We start from the raw sequence: 17,777 nt of genomic DNA on the forward strand, positions 1-17,777 counted from the left end.
GGTAGCTGTTTAACACCACACAGCAGCACCAAAACCTGTTTAAGCCAAGAAGTGATAAATGCTATATCAAAATAAAACTGCAGGAAGAATTTAGATAGACAATGTAATCACTCAAGTTCTGAATTGGTCAGGACACCAATGTGATACTACACCCCCATATTCTTCATTGAAATATTGTTATAATATGATTGTAGCATAGCTAAGATATATTTTATGCAAGATGGGTCATGTGAGGTATCATTGGAAAGGTTATTATTTACTGAATATGATTATCCTATTCGTAGGCATGTATCCTTTTTGTATCTAAAGTTAGGAATGTTGACTATACAACTGTACTACAAAAGTGTTTGCACTTGGGGAATGCCCACCAGATAGAATATAAGAACATAAGAACATAAGAATGGCCATACTGGGTCAGACCAAAGGTCCATCCAGCCCAGTATCCTGTCTACTGACAGTGGCCAATGCCGGGTGCCCTGGAGGGAGTGAACCTAACAGGTAATGGATCAAGTGATCTCTCTCCTGCCATCCATCTCCACCTTCTGACAAACAGAGGCTAGGGACACCATTCCTTACCCATCCTGGCTAATAGCCATTAATGGACTTAACCACCACAAATTTATCCAGTTCTCTTTTAAACCCTGTCCTAGCCTTCACAACCTCCTCAGATAAGGAGTTCCACCGATTGACTGTGTGCTGAGTGAAGAACTTCCTTTTATTTGTTTTAAACCTGCTGCCCTTTAATTTCATTTGGTAGCCCCTAGTTCTTATATTATGGGAATAATAACTTTTCCTTATTCACTTTCTCCACACCACTCATGATTTTATATATCTCTATCATATCCCCCCTTAGTCTTCTCTTTTCCAAGCTTTTCCTAGCTTCTTTAATCTCTCCTCATATGGGACCTGTTCCAAATCCCTAATCATTTTAGTTGCCCTTTTCTGAACCTTTTCTAATGCCAGTATATCATTTTTGAGATGAGGGGACCGCATCTGTATGCAGTATTCAAGATGTGGGCATACCATGGATTTATATAAGGGCAATAAGATATTCTCCGTCTTATTCTCTATTCCTTTTTTAATGATTCCTAACATCCCGTTTGTTTTTTTGACTGCTGCTGCACACTGCATGGACGTCTTCAGAGAACTATCCACGATGACTCCAAGATCTTTCTCCTGATTAGTTGTAGCTAAATTAGCCCCCATCATAATGTATGTATAGTTGGGGTTATTTTTTCCAATGTGCATTACTTTACATTTATCCACATTAAATTTCATTTGCCATTTTGTTGCCCAATCACTTCGTTTTGTGAGATCTTTTTGAAGTTCTTCACAGTCTGCTTTGATCTTAACTATCTTGAGCAGTTCAGTATCATCTGCAAACTTTGCCACCTCACTGTTTACCCCTTTCTCCAGATCATTTATGAATAAGTTGAATAGGATTGGTCCTAGGACTGACCATTGGGGAATACCACTAGTTACCCATCTCCATTCTGAAAATTTACCATTTATTCCTACACTTTGTTCCCTGTCTTTTAACCGGTTTCAGAGAAACAGCCGTGTTAGTCTGTATTCGCAAAAAGAAAAGGAGTACTTGTGGCACCTTAGAGACTAACCAATTTATTTGAGCATGAGCTTTCGTGAGCTACAGCTCACTTCATCGGATGCATACCGTGGAAACTGCAGAAGACATTATATACACACAGAGACCATGAAACAATACCTCCTCCCACCCCACTGTCCTGCTGGTAATAGCTTATCTAAAGTGATCATCAAGTTGGGCCATTTCCAGCACAAATCCAGGTTTTCTCACCCTCCGCCCCCCCTCCCCCACACACAAACTCACTCTCCTGCTGGCAATAGCCCATCCAAAGGGACCACTCTCTTCACAATGTGTATGATAATCAAGGTGGGCCATTTCCTGCACAAATCCAGGAGTGAGAGAACCTGGATTTGTGCAGGAAATGGCCCACCTTGATTATCATACACACGCTGTAGCTCACAAAAGCTCATGCTCAAATAAATTGGTTAGTCTCTAAGGTGCCACAAGTACTCCTTTTCTTTTTGTCTTTTAACCAGTTCTCAATCCAAAAAGGATCTTTCCTCTTATCCCATGACAATTTAATTTATGTAAGAGTCTTTGGTGAAGGACCTTGTCAAAGGCTTTCTGGAAATCTAAGTACACTGTGTTCACTGGATCCCCCTTGTCCACATGTTTGTTGACTCCCTCAAAGAACTCTAATAGATTAATAAGACATGATTTCCCTTTACAGAAACCATGTTGACTTTTGCACAACAATTTATGCTCTTCTATGTGTCTGACAATTTTATTCTTTACTATCGTTTCAACTGATTTGCCTGGTACTGATGTTAGACTTACGGGTCTATAATTGCCAGGATCACCTCTAGAACCCTTCTTAAATATTGGCATTACATTAGTTATCTTCCAGTCATTGGGTACAACAGCTGATTTAAAGGACAGGTTACAAACCATAGTTAATAGTGCCGCAATTTCACATTTGAGTTCTTTCAGAACTCTTGGGTGAATGCCATCTGCTCCCGGTGACTTGTTACTGTTAAGTTTCTCAGTTAATTCCAAACCTTCACTAGTGACACTTCAATCTGGGACAATTCCTCAGATTTGTCACCTACAAAAGACGGCTCAGGTTGGGGAATCTCCCTAACATCCTCAGCCGTGAAGACTGAAGCAAAGAGTTCATTTAGTTTCTCTGCAATAACTTTATCATCTTTAAGTGCTCCTTTTGTATCCCCGACGTCACATCCTTCTGTCAACCTGACTTTTAACTAGAGGCTTCCTGCTTCTGATGTATTTAAAAATCATTTTATTACCTTTTGAGTTTTTGGCTAGCTGTTCTTCAAACTCCTTTTTGGCTCTTCTTATTACATTTTTACATTTAATTTGGAAGTGTTTATGCTCCTTTCTATTTGATTTGATTTCCTAGGATTTGATTTCCACTTTTTAAAAGATGCCTTTTAGCTCTCATTGCTTCTTTTATATGGTTGTTAAGCCACGCTGGCTCTTTTTTAGTTCTTTTACTGTGTTTTTTAATTTGGGGTATACATTTAAGTTGAGCGTCTATTATGGTGTTTTTGAAAAGTGTCCATGCAGCTTACAGTGATTTCACTCTAGTCACTGTACCTTTTAATTTCTGGGGTTTTTTTTGCATAGTTCCTCTTTCTGAAATTAAATGCCACAGTGTTGGGCTGTTGAAGTGTTCTTCCCACCACAGGAATGTTAAATGTTATTATGTTATGATCACTATTTCCAAGCAGTCCTGTTATAGTTACCTCTTGGACCAGATCCTGCGCACCACTCAGGACTAGATCGAGAGTTGCCTCTCCCATTGTGGGTTCCTGTACCAGCTGCAATCGTCAGCAGGACAGTGTAAGGGAGCCCAGGGTGGTGGAACAGGCAGGCTCAGTGGTATCCAAGTATATCCTATGGGATCTTTAATTACCATAAATATTAAGAACCTCAGTTTTACATATCTAAATGACATTACTCTTCAGAAATACCGTGCTCCCTAGCTCTATGTTGAGACTTTGGTTCAGTATTTTCACTGAGGCAAGAATGTCACCTACTGAATCACCGAGCACCTACGTGCTCCTTGGAGGTTTTTTATCCAGGTACTAATCAGTCCATCCCCTGTTAAGTCATGGGATTTGATGGAATCACAGATATAACAAAATTCAACATGTGCTTTTCCCCCCAGAGACAGGCTGGCTTTCTTCCAACATTAGATGAAAAGAAAGAAAAAAGCTCCCCCTACACTCTCTTTTAATGTCCAGTATCAATGGAGCATATAACAGTGGAATGCAACATAATTCATTCATCCTCCTACAGGGGTCAAGACCTTCTACAATATGCTCATGAAACAGTTTTCAAAGTTGCAGATGTATTATGTATCCTCCCCCTTTAAGTGTCTTAATAGCACTTGAATTTTTGAAGCGTATGAATCCAAATCATCTTCTTTCAACTTCTCTGAAAGACATTCTCTTTGAAAAACTCAAACAACAGCGACCAATACTTCTGTGGGTTCTCTCTTAATTTTCTTATATGGATTTCTCCTGAGTACCAAATTATTCACCAGCTTCTAAATACACCCTTTGAGGATTCGAAGAACACTACCAACGTCAAAATCTGTTAGTCTCTGGCGACTGTTCCAGATTGATTTTTTTTTAAAAACAGACCCAGAACTTAATTCTTCTGATGCTTTCTAATAGCCACTAGTCCTTTAATCTACACATGAAGCTAAGCATGAATTCCCTTGTAAAGGTAACCTTGCTCGTCTGTCTAATATTATCACACCAAAATAAAAAAATAATGTATTTTTTTAACGTACACATTTAGCAAACCCTTCCAATTCACTCAGAACATCTCAAGCGCTTTGGGTGAACCAACTATCAAAGACAAGACTCCTACTCGTGCAGCATGTCTGGGCCCACTGTTGTCAAAGTAGCATCAGTGTTTATGCTGATCAGATCTTGACTGAAAGGTTAATAGGGCGCCTAGTAATAAACAACTGTTTCCCCAAAACAAAAGTACTATTAACACATTTAAAATGTTTTAAATTCCCTCATATCCCTTCCTAACGCTCTTTAGTTAACCTTAATTTCTTAACTTTTTGAATACATTCATAATTCTTAAAAAGATGCCTGGGGAGAATTCTTCTGACATGACAGCTTTAAAAAGAAATTTAAAAACTCAAACAAGTGTAGTCTTCCTGGCTTAACTGTAGGACCTTTAAAATGAAGGAAATAAAGCCAACACCTTTTATTATGCCCTGGTCTACACTAGGATTTTAGGTCGAATTTAGCAGCGTTAAATCGATGTAAACCTGCACCCGTCCACACGATGAAGCCCTTTATTTGGACTTAAAGGGCTCTTAAAATCGATTTCCTTACTCTACCCCTGACAAGTGGATAAGCGCTTAAATCGGCCTTGCCGGGTCGAATTTGGGGTACCGTGGACACAATTCGACGGTATCGGCCTCTGGGAGCTATCCCAGAGTGCTTCATTGTGACTGCTCTGGACAGCACTCTCAACTCAGATGCACGGTTGTTTGCCGTTGCTCTGACGCAGGGAGGGGCGACTGACGACACGGCTTACAGGGTTGGCTTACAGGGAGCTAAAATCAACAAAGGGGGTGGCTTTACATCAAGGAGTATTTCAGGCAGGACTTCACGGAGGGTTCCAATAAGAAATGGTGCACCTAAGTTATTGTTCTTATTGGAACAAGGATGTTAGTCTGGCCTCTGATTGATACATGGCTAGATTTACCTCGCTGCATCTTCTCTGTGAGTGACTGCAGTGTGACCTAGAGGAATGAGTCTCCTAGACGGGGGGGGGGGCGGTTTGCAAATGAGTACAAAACAAATCTGGTCTATTTCTTGTTTTGATACACTCCATCTATCTTTTACATCTTTGGCTGGCAGCAGACGGTGCAGAACGACTGCATGCCATCCACATCTCATGGCTGCTCGGCAGAAGATGGTACAATAGGACTGCTAGCCATCCTCATCTCTTGCCTGCCCGGCAGAAAATGATGCAATAGGACTGCTAGCAATCCGTATCGCCTGCCTGCTCACCATAAGATGGTTCAATAGGACTGACTGCAGGACTAAAGAGAATGACCTGATCAAGTCACTTCAAATTTACTCCCTGTGCCCATGTCTGCCCAGGCGCTCCTGATCGACCTCACAGAGGCGACCAGGAGTACCTCGGACATGACAATGACGGCTACCAGTCATATTGCACCGTCTGCTGCCACAAGGCAATGGGTTGCTGCTGCTGTGTAGCAATGCAGTACCGCGTCTGCCAGCACCCAGGAGACATACTGTGACGGTTACCTGAGCGGGCTCCATGCTTGCCATGGTATGGCGTCTGCACAGGTAACTCAGGAAAAAAGGCGCGAAACGATTGTCTGCCCTTGCTTTCATGGAGGGAGGGAGGGAACGGGGGCCTGAAGATATGTACTCAGAACCACCCGCAACAATGTTTTAGCCCCATCAGGCATTGGGATCTCAACCCAGAATTCCAATGGGCAGCGGAGACTGCCGGAACTGTGGGATAACTACCCACAGTGCAACAATCTGGAAGTCGACTTTAGCCTCGGTACTGTGGAAGCGCTCCGCCGAGTTAATGCACTTAATGCACTTAGAGCATTTTCTGTGGGGACACACACACTCGAATATATAAAACCGATTTCTAAAAAACCGACTTCTATAAATTCGACCTAATTTCGTAGTGTAGACATACCCTATGAAACTCTCACTGAACCACCAGACTAGTCTTCATTTCCAAAGCGAAGTAGCTGCTTTTTCAGGTTATAAATTTTCAACCTGAATTATACCAGATTTTAAACCTCATGACTAATGAGCTAAGAAAAGAAACTATAGAAAAAAAGTCTTCTTTTAGGTCTGTACAATACACAAAATTTACTGGTATTCGTATAGAAAGGATAATAGTTATTGTATAATACCCTCTCGTGACAGTTGTATTTTCTCATCAGTGGAGAAAGAAAGAAAGACAGACCATCTTCATGTATGAATGCTGTTACAGGCATAAATATGCCTGTGATTCACAAGGGAGTATTGCTGTAAAACATTACAAACAAGCATCTCAAGAAAGGATGAGCACCTACAGAGGTCACAATGAAACTAAACTGCCTTTCAATTAATTTCTTACACATCATACTTCAAGACAAGGGAAACAATATGTACTGAAAAAAATATTTTAATTAATCAAAATTATCAGTGTCCTGCTGGATTTTGCGAGTTTCTGTGTTTTCCAAGGTTTGGGTGCTGCTACTTCAGACAGGTGGGTTCTGAATATCAAGACTCTTAAAAAGAGAAAGACAATCATCAAAACCTGAATACCCCCCACACAGGTACACACAGATCTCCATGGGTAGACCTTCACTGAGCCATATTTTATCCTTCTTTCCACTGTGTAAGCATCACTCTTCACAAGTGGAAAAGCCAGCCCTGATGGAGTGAATCCAGATTCCATTGGGACTAACAACCCCTTAAATCTTCCGCCTGCTCTGACATAAGTCTTTAGCCGTTTGGCAAGGATGACAAGGCCATAAACTTAATGCTCCTTTGTGGGGACCTCAGAAGGAAAGCCACTTGTGTGGAAGATTTGTTACTTAACAAAATAAAAAGGAATGGCTCTGTCGACATTAAAATAATGTTAAAAAGTCTTTATAATATGGAAGAATTATAACACTAGTGAAATTAATTTACCACCTAATGCTGTATTTGGACTCTAATTTGAGAAGTAGTGCCAGAAGACTGCAAAGTACCAGTTTTCCTCATGAAAAGCCACACGGAAATTGCTGAATGACGGAGTAGGCAATAGCTCCAGGACAGTTTAACGGAGAAACAGAGCCCAGTCATTCAAATGGAGGTTTATATTTTTACACAACCATGGTAAGGCTTCAGAGAAGAATTAATCATTATCTTACCTGAGTTCTAATGTTGGTCATATCTGTGAACATCAAGGGCCCATTCTCATCTACACTTAAGCTATTTTACACCATTCTGGAAGTGCAAAGGGGTCTAAAGGTGGATGTAATTTATACCCACTACTAGGCCCCTTTGCATTGCCAGAGTGGTGTAAAGTGGCCTTAGTGTAAATGAGAATTGGGTCCCAAGAGACCTGACTTTATAGGAATGAGAGATTATAGAGAAACCATGTTTTCTAAGGGCACTAGATGTGAAAAAATGTACTTCACTGATATTATTAGTTAGCTATTGCTTTGCCACTACTGCAAGAGTCTGAGAATATCGATCAACTGATTTCCTAAAAAAAGACCTCATTATCTCTGCATTATGAAAAGATAGTGATCTAATCCAGTGGTTCTCAAAGCCGGTCCACCACTTGTTCAGGGAAAGCCCCTGGTGGGCCGGGCCAGTTTTTTTACCTGCTGCGTCCACAGGTTCGGCCAACTGCGGCTCCTACTGGCCACAGTTTGCCGCTCCAGGTCAATGGGGGCTGCAGTAAGGGCAGCCAGCACATCCCTCGGCCTGCACCGCTTCCCGCAGCCCCCATTGGCCTGGAGCGGTGAACCACAGCCAGTAGGAGCCACGATAGGCCGAACCTGCGGACGCAGCAGGTAAACAAACCAGCCTGGCCTGCCAGGGGCTTTCCGCAGCTTTGAGAACCGCTGATCTAATCTACAGGAATCCTGGGTTGACTTCCAACATTCTGCAAGGTGCAACAGAGTAGTCACACTAGCTTCTCTTTCGTATCTCACTTTCCAACAGGAGCTTGCTCATACAATTCAAACTAGGAGCTAGAGCAATTCTGGGCTGATCTCACCGCACAGTGCTTCACAGTCAGCAGATTTATAAGTAGTGATATCAATAGTTGTTCTGGTGACTTTCAAACTAGCTCTGGAATCCTGGGACATATCAGGGCATAAACAATAACTCTGATTTGACCTGTCTTGATTGTTTTTACTAACTTGATTTCCTGGATTGAAAGAATAGCGTGTTCTCATGGAGTGCCACAGCTTTTAGTTTTGATTTAAATATTCTCCAAATAATCTCTGAAAGGACAAGATTGCAGTTCTAATCCTCCCTTTTTGTCCCCTCATCACACAAATCCAACCCTGTTCCAGAGCAAGCGGTGGTCCCTATCTACAATCAAATAGTCCTATTTCATTAAATCCTGTGCCTCATTATACAGAACATTTGCCCAGATACACTTTTAGTCTGTGCAGTGCATCTGTGAAAGTAGGGAGCTCTATGATCCTTCTAATATAGCTTTTAAAATTAATATACAGTACAATAGACTCAGAGACCAAAATTTATTAGGAAACCACATAACCTACTAATATGCTGTAGGTTACGTGGTTTCCCAATAAATTTCTCTAGCATAGCTTTACAGTCCAATATACCACCTTGCCTCTCCACCCCTTCTAAAGGATCAAAAAACTCCTGCAATAGCTAAAACAATCCTAAGGGATAATGGCCACACTGGCAATTTGTGAAGCTTTGCCAGGTTTTTAGTCATGGAAAATTATTTTGCTCTTTGTGACTTAACTTTCCATGAGAACAGGACAATGCCCTTCTTGTTTTACTTGTTGGTCTGTGTTTGCACATACCAAGCTCTGGTAACAAGCAGATCACTGCCAGTTTTCTTGTTAGACTGTCCTGGACATTTCTAATGCCAACCTCATTCAGAGATTTGAGGATGTTTCTCGCCATGAAGGGTAAATCTTTTACAGTTTTGTATTTGTGGCACTTAGGGACTGGATTCTTGGCATAGTAGCCTCAAGGTCTAATTCAGCATTTGCATACTCTACAGCCTTCACTGGGGTTCTATCCACTTACACTAGGACTGAATTTGGGAATCTATCTTCCTGTTACATCTTTCACAACACCACCACCTTGAATGTCACTACCACATAGTGCTGTTTTTGGTCTCTCCCGCATCCCAACACTTACACAGAAAACATATTAATGGCTAATATTTCCTAAAAAATCGGGCACCCTAATCCCACAACCTTTCAATGAAACTTTAGACTTCTAAGTGCCTAAGTAATTTTTAACAATGGAGCTTAGGAGTTTTTGAAAATTTTGCCCTACAAATCTAACTTCACAGAGATATGGTTGTATTAATCTCCTTTACTTTACGACAGTAAATAGATTGGCAATCCAAAGAGGTATGTACAAGCCAGTGGGAAAGAACCTATTAATATCATGCTAGGTAACTGACTGTTTTTACCTGAGTGGGAATACCCATCAGTACAAACTAGTAGTAACAAGCTCAGAAAGACTCCTAGATTAATAGTTATTAAGGACAGAAGGGACCATTAGATCATTTAGTAGGACCTCCTACATAAAACAGGTCATAGAATATCAACCAGTTACCCCTGTAATGAGTCCAGTAACTTGTGTCTGATTAAAGCATATCTTTCAGAAAGTCATCCGGTCTTGATCTGAAGGCTTCAAAAGATGGAAAATCCACCACTTCCCTTAGTAATTTGTTCTAATGGTTAATTAACTTCATTATTAAAATATATGCCTTATTTCTGATTTGAATTTGTCTGGTTATAACAACCAGGCCTTGGTTATATCTTTCTCCTCTAAGTTAAAGACCCCTTTAATATCTGGTATTTTCTCCCCATGAAGGTATTTATAAGTTATAATCAAGTCACCTCCCAGGCTACTTTTTCATAACTATACTAAATTGAGCTCCTTATCCAGCCATCAAATCATTTCTGTGATTCTTTTTTGCACCTTCTCCAATTTTTTCAATATCTTTTAAAAAATGAAGGCACCAGAACTCAATGCAGTATCCCAGTACAGGTCCTGCCAGTGCTGTTTAAAGATGTAAAATGATCACCTTACTCCTACTCACTGCTCCCCTGTAAATCTAAATCCAAGGATCACATTAGAAATTCTTGCCACAGGGTCACAGGGACCAGCCATGCTGGTGTTTATACACTATGACCTCTCAATCCTTTTCAGAATTATTGCTTCAGAGTCTCAGTCCCCCATTTCCGTATGTGTGGCCTACATTCCTTATTCCTAGAGGTAAAATCTTCCATTTGGCTGTGCTGAAATGCATTTCATTTGAATGGACTCCGTTTACTGAGCAATCCACATCATTCCATATGAGTTTCCAGACTGTCTCATTTTTTGCCATTAGGCCAATCTTTGTGTCATCTGTAAATTTTTATCAGCAGTGATTTTATAGTTACTTCCACATCATTGATAAAAATACTGAAACATATTCAAGACAAATCTGTACTCTGAACCATATAAAAATCCAAATGTTAAGGTCAGTTTGAAACTTCCCTCTTCCTTATGTTGTTTTTTCCCCCCTTTCTGCTATTAGACTGCATGCTCTCTCTGTTTCCCTCCTTAAAGAAGTTACTCAAAACATAAAAATTCCATGAAACATTCAAGTTCTTTGGGTACACCTCACTCTTTCAGTATGTTACATCTTCTTCTGTCTGCTTTTGCTTCAGTAGTAACAATAATAATAAAGGTCTAAATCCCATGATCTTTACTTGGTTTTTAGTCAGGCTAACACATTCTACCCTCCACAGATGGTAGTCTGAAGAAGGACTGAGCCCCATAATTTGATCCATTATTTTTTCCACTAAAATTACCCTAATAAACGCTGCTGTAAGCAGTTAGGTTTTTGGAACTAAACTCCAGTTAATAAACTTTTCCCCTTCCAAAAGTAAACCTACTTAACTGATATTTTGCTGATATGCAGGTTTATATTATTGAAGTCATCTCTCAAGTGCAAATAGAGATGATCTGATACAAAACATGTAATAATCTAAGATTTCTAGATGGGGGAAATAAAGAACAAGGAGATCTGACTCCATTCCGCTGATACATGTTGTGTGCCAAATGCCAATGAGGACATGGAGCAATAAAGGGAAGCGATATTTCATAAAAAGGATAGTTCAGGTAGAAAGAAAATAATTGGTTTATGGTTATTACATTTCCTGAGACTGGTGGAAGTAGGAGGGACAAAAATTGTCCTTAAAGCATACGGCAGGAAGATTGATAATGGCTCTTATTTAAAAACTTTTGCAAATAAATACCAAGGAGTGTGAAATCTAGCCTAACACTACACCAACCCAGGCAATAGCTCAATTTCCTCTTACTTTCCAGGCTATCTAGTCACTGGACAATTTGAATCCTGTTTCCCAGAATACACCAACCTGAAAGCTACTAGCCTTCTGTCCTTGGATAACATGTTTATAAATGTCAAAATTTTTGGATCTGATGGGTAGATGAAACATCCCCCTGCTGAGCAATGAGCATATTAACCATTCAGACAGTAAGGTAGCAATGCTTGTTTCTGCGGCCTGCAATGGAGGGCATGCTGATAACTTCAAGAAAGGAACAAGGAACTGTTTTACCATCTTGTTCATTCAGCCCATATTTGAAGAAAAAAAAAAGATATCATGGTGGACAACCTTCCTTTGAGAATCTTCATGTTTAATTGTTACCACAGTATATAATGCTTCTCTGGGATCACTGTATTAGCTACTCTGTGCTACTGCTCACAATGAGTGAAAGAATGAAGAGGAAGAAATATTCCAACTATAGCAAAGGAGAGAGAATGTTTTTGTGTCTCTGAAACATGGCTGAAAATCTAATTTAACTGACTACCAGGCCAATATACTACTGGTAAACGGACATCTCTTAGCTGCTAATTTTGTGCTCTTGTCTTTCATTAAAAAAAAAGTAATTCCAGCTAAACTCAGTTGAACAGCATAAAACTCCTGATATTTTAACGCTCTTTGGAACAATTACTTTGATGGGAACCCTTGACAGTTAAATGACTTTGTTAAATGAATGTTATAGAAGACACAATGATTTTTAGTGAAATATTGAATTTAACCACAAACAAGGAAAACCAGTCATAAGCACAGTGGGTGCATTTGAATAATAATGTCTTGTTTATAAAGCTCAGTGGATTTTGTATTTTCTGATAATCAGGCTATTAACTAGTTAGACCAAGTTGAGATTTCTCTACATTCTTGTTTGGTTTTCACTTTTATTACTGTTTGTTAGTCTAGAAAGCAAATAAGGAGGTTTGAACAGTGTGTGTGGTATGGTAGTTGTACAGCATTTTATTGCAAAGCAATCACATGATGCAAATTAGAATTCATTCCTCATCTTATATATCCCTGCTTGTTTTCTCAGCAGGATTTTTAAGAAGGAAAAAATTCACTTAAAAGACAAACCTGATGCTTACATGGGGCCTGATTTTGTAATATTTAGTGACAGAAAACTCCTTCGGACGTTAATGGGCAGTTTTCATGTTTTCAATACAATGTGCATTATTTATTCTACAACATTCTCCACATAGCTATGATTCCCTTTTTTATTCACTTACAAGATGTGAAATGGCATCAGGCTTTTACATGTTTTCTCATGACTATCTCATGGAACCAGTACTGAAATGATAAAACTTTTACAGTTCTTTTTTTTTTATTGCACTGCAGCACGAGAGAGAGAACAAGGTAGTATTCTTATGATGCTGAAATCCCTCTTATTATAAAACTTTATTTGATGGGGAGGAAAGGAAGTTGAAAACAATTCACTATGAGTACACTTCCCTGTAGGTTTAAAAGGGAAAATGCTAAAGAAATGAGGCTGAAAAATAGGAATGCTATGTATTCAGTTTCTCTGCTGAAATGAGGTAGAATGACTGTTTCACAGTAGAAAGGCCATCTCCAGACATGAAGGCAATATTTATTGAGAACTTCAGCCCTGTTTAAAGCTTTTAATTCCCTTGTCTGACACTGAAAGCATGGGAAAATATTGCAGTTGTAATACTGGAATCTTGTTAGGAAACAGGAGACTTCAGGTACATAATAAATGGATGAAATGAGATCTTTGGTGGAGTATTACCCAAACAAGATAACTGAAGGAGTGACAGCTATCCAGACCGGCTATGAGATCATGAAATTCCAGTTAGCTCAACTTTCCAGTTTTAGCCTCCTGATATTTGTATTCCTTTATCCCCAGCAGTTATCCTGCCTCTCCTCTAGGTTTCTGCCCTCACTTCCTCATCTCTCTCTTGCCTAAATTGGTACAGGTCTCCTTGGAACACAGCTTGCAGCACACAGCATTCACCATCACTTTTTACTGATGCATTCATTCATGCTAATTTACTTCGAACCCGCTTCCACCGCATTCCATATACCCCACACTTAAAGAAACAGCTGCTCTGAATAAAGTTCTCTTTGGCTTGGTACAAGAAGTATTTACCCTGAGACATTATTACTTCAAACAATATTGGACCATTGGCATGTGCAGCTATTGCATCTTCAGGGTATACAGTATTTCCCCTCTGATGATGACGACGATGATGGTGATGGTAGGGGTATTTCAGCCACACAAATAAGAACAGTTAGGGACTTATGTATACAAAGTTAATTATTTTCCCCTGAGAATTTTTAGAATGTTTGAAAAACTACAGTAGTATCTCTAGCTTTAAACATCAGCAAAGGTTCATTGAACAGGCTGACATGCTATTTCATGTGGGGAAAAGAAACTGCTTTTAATCTGATTTTTACTCTAGATTCCCAGCTAATGAATCTGGGGATCCTGAAGTCTGCATTTACTAAGAGGCATCTGCCACCCATATAGGCTGGTCTTTTGCAGCTCCATAAAACATAGGTGAAAAAGTTAGCCTGTTTTCTTACAGCTGCTATGCAACAATGACAAATCTCTAGATACTCACAGATGTAGAAATATTCCCGGCCTGGCCTGAACTCAAATCCTAGTGAGAAGGGAGTGAAGAGCTGGAATTTTTCTGAGAACTTCAATGGTCCATTTGGGGAATGAGGCCGATTACATTCCCACCTCTTGAATCCTTTGGAGGTGTGATCGCAGGAGCTGTAGCCATCGAAGTTCACCATGTAAAGAACGTAGCGCTCAGTCTTATCTTCTGGCACCGAATCCTCATAGTGAGGGCAGAACACATCCAAATAATCATTGATGCAGACATCAATGTGGTAGTCACCCCTCTGGAATCTAAAATTAAACGAAACACGAAGACAAAAGATAGAGTTAACTCAGGATACTTAGCTATAGATTTTCTCTTTCGAGAATGATAAGGTCATTACTTCCACTTCATTTCACTTCAGCCACATCATTCACTTTTCAAAATAATCCTGGCCAAATTCACTTCTGGTGTAAATGGATGCTACTCTGTTGACATCAGCAGAGTTGCACCTGTTTATGCAGTACCATGATCATTCACACTTTCATTCCTTCAGCATGTAGAATTATCTTCTTGCTAATTTACACTAAGTTAAAGTGTATTTTCTCCTGTGGTTTTCTGAACAGTGTTTTTTTTTTAATTTAAAATTAAGCAAAAAGAGGAAAAGAAAGAGAAAATGCACTAGGTTCACCAAATCAGTCTCACTGTACACATCAACACAGACACGCACAAAATCACCAATCCAGCAGTAAGCACTTACGTGCTGCAAGCTGATTGGGCTAAAAATACTTAAATTGACTACAGCAGCACAACTACGTTTACTTTTTTCTTCATTACTGGCAACACTTTGTCAAGATGGAAGAAAAGCCTGGATTGCTTTTTAAAGGTATTTGAAAAGCAGTGTAACTCCACTGCCAAAGTACACAGAGGAGATATTGCTACATTCAGATAAAAGGATACTGGGATATGAATTATCAGCACTCAGCCTAACTTGACAGTTCTGAATGAGAGCCAGATGAGAAATGTAGTGTAAGGCAGTGGCCCAGATGCACTCCTTTATATTATTATTATTATTACTGAAGATTCTTTAGACATTGAAAGGAAGAGGTTTAGCAAGTGTCACTTACTTTGACTTTTTAATGCCTGGCATTATTTGTGGAAGAAACTATGAGAAGGAATTCAACACCTTCACATGAGCCCACCCTGATACATTTAAAGATTCCATAAACCAACACCTGTAAGTCTGTCAATGGATGTGAACTTCCCCTAGGGCAACTCGTGCAACCAAACATTGACCCATTCCACTTCAGGCTGACTGCTCATCACTACTTGTGGCTTCTTTCTTTGACTGCTACAGTTGTCAAGTGCACCACAGAATGATAAAGGGATAATGACAGGTTTAACTGTAATACTTCTTTTCAGCTGAAGGGCATATTTTAAATACCTGACGGGCTTGAAATCTGCCACCTGGGTCCTTCTACCGAATTTCAGAGAAAACCAATGATCTGCTGGTCCTCCAAGGAAATATTCAGAGCAAACTATACATTTTCATATCCCTACAATAATTTTGCTTCAATAACAGATTTTTAAAGGAAAAAGCCTGATATAGCTGTAGAATTCTTGCCAACGCACAGCCCCATGGTTTCTTCCTGTAATATGGAAAACCCTTTTTGAACTACTGTCATTTCAGACAAAAACTCATTTATTTAAATTATTAGTTGTAACCTAGAGGTTACAAACAGGGATATCTTGTGTGTATACAGAAACCCAATTTTCCCAACAATCTCCTTATTTATATTTTTCTAAAATTCCATTTTTTAATTAGTAAAGAAGAGTGAGTATGTGCCCTACCTGGCTTTAATTATTGCGCATGTGTAACGTCAACAGACCCCAGTTGTCAGTGGGTGGGATCGAACCAGGGAACTCTGGAGCTTAATGCATAAGCCTCTGCTGCACGAGCTAAAAGCCAACTGGCTGTTAGCTAAGCTGTAGAGCAGACTCCTTTATCTCTCTCCTTAAGTGGTCTCAGTGCCACCAGATGGGACAGACCACCACACCCAGAAGGTGTGTGGGATACACATGCAGACACTGCAAACTTTCCTGCATGGTTATTCACCGGGTTCCTTGGTACTAGACCTCTCCCAAATAGAGAGGGACAATTATGGTTTAGGGATGGGAGCTATTGTGCTTAAGAACCAAGGCTATGGTAATGGGTATCATATAAATAAAGAGATAGACTAATAAAAAATCTGTGATCTAAACTTCATCTCTAGTGGGAGTGAAAGAGCTGCTCCACCTAATATTATAAATGTTGAAATTGTCTAATCCCTTTTTAGTGGTGTCCTTCCATTTTATTCCTTTGAACAAAAATAAACAAATAAATAAATAAATCCATGACCTAACTTTTCTCCTCGACCGTTACTTTTTAACAGACATGACCTCAGTCCTTAATTTGTAATGAAAGAGGTGCTGGGGCTCAAGCTGGGTGGCCAAAGAGCAGTGGCTGCTGGTTGGGTATCCAGCTCAGAAGGTAGCGCAGCCACCAGCAGCACTGCAGAAGGGTGGCATGGTACAGTGTATTCCAGTGCTGCCTTCAGAGCTGGGTGGCTGGAGAGCAGTGGCTGCCGGCCAGGAGCCCAGAGGTGCCAGGGCCATTAACTGCCAAGCCTAGAGGAGTCCAGGCTCAGGCCCGGCACAAATTAAGAACTGGCTGAACTTCCTTCTGCCTCTACAAGTCATGGACCTTATGGTCTTCTTCAAGCTCTTCAGTTTACTCCCATGTCACTAATATGGACAGCTGGAAACAGAAAGCCTTGAAGGAAACACTAACTGCAAAGCAGATTTGCAGCTGAAGTGCACAGCTAAGTCATTTTTTTCCTCTTGGTATTTTTTGTAATCACTTTTCCCTACAGTGTCTATACTTTCATTCCATAATCGTTTTCTATCACCAAAAAGCATTCACATTTAAATGTCTGAAAAAGGAAGAAGATGGTGCATATTTAAAGTGATGTAAATTGGTCTTTAGCTGATATTGCTGGCACAGCAGTGAACCTGCTTCAGGGAAAACATATACCAGATATTTTATCAAGCAACTCCATAAATATAGTAACAGCAATACTGAAAGGAGACAGAATGGATATTAGAGAGGAAGGAAGCAGACAGGACATTTATTCCCTCTCCTGTAATGTTCTGAGGGATCCAGTAACCAAGTTAATGTGAGTCCAAGCTAAGTGGAACAGAGGCTTACTAGATTTTCAAAACTTATTTTATTTTTACCAAAGAAGTTACATAATTTCCAACATGCCTACCAGAGTATATTAAGACTACATTCTCCCCTCTTCAAGTGCCATATTATGCTCAGAAAGGGAAAACAAAAAGAGACAGGACACTGCTTGTATTAAAAAGTTAAGTATGCTGATTAGTAACTAGCTAAAAACTAGAAGATGAAACTGCCCCTAAAGCACCCTAAACTGAATCCAAAGGGAATATATTTGACATTTACCAGCTGCAAACCTAATATTATTAGTGTAAAACCAAATAC

General features: G+C 39.9%; 1 protein-coding gene across 2 annotated transcripts in view; it reads right to left on the reverse strand.

Moving 5' to 3' along the window:
- The window catches only part of EFNA5 (ephrin A5), a 272,486-nt gene that overhangs the window by 38,507 nt on the left and 216,202 nt on the right, over nt 1-17,777 (reverse strand). For both annotated transcript variants that reach the window (XM_084627982.1, XM_084627981.1), the window contains exon 2: nt 14,255-14,547. In XM_084627982.1, coding sequence (XP_084484108.1) covers nt 14,255-14,547 — 293 coding nt within the window. The remainder of the gene's footprint in view (nt 1-14,254; nt 14,548-17,777) is intronic.

This window comes from Lepidochelys olivacea, assembly GCF_965140295.1.
Source record: "Lepidochelys olivacea isolate rLepOli2 genome assembly, chromosome: 5".
Lineage (NCBI taxonomy): Eukaryota > Metazoa > Chordata > Testudines > Cheloniidae > Lepidochelys > Lepidochelys olivacea.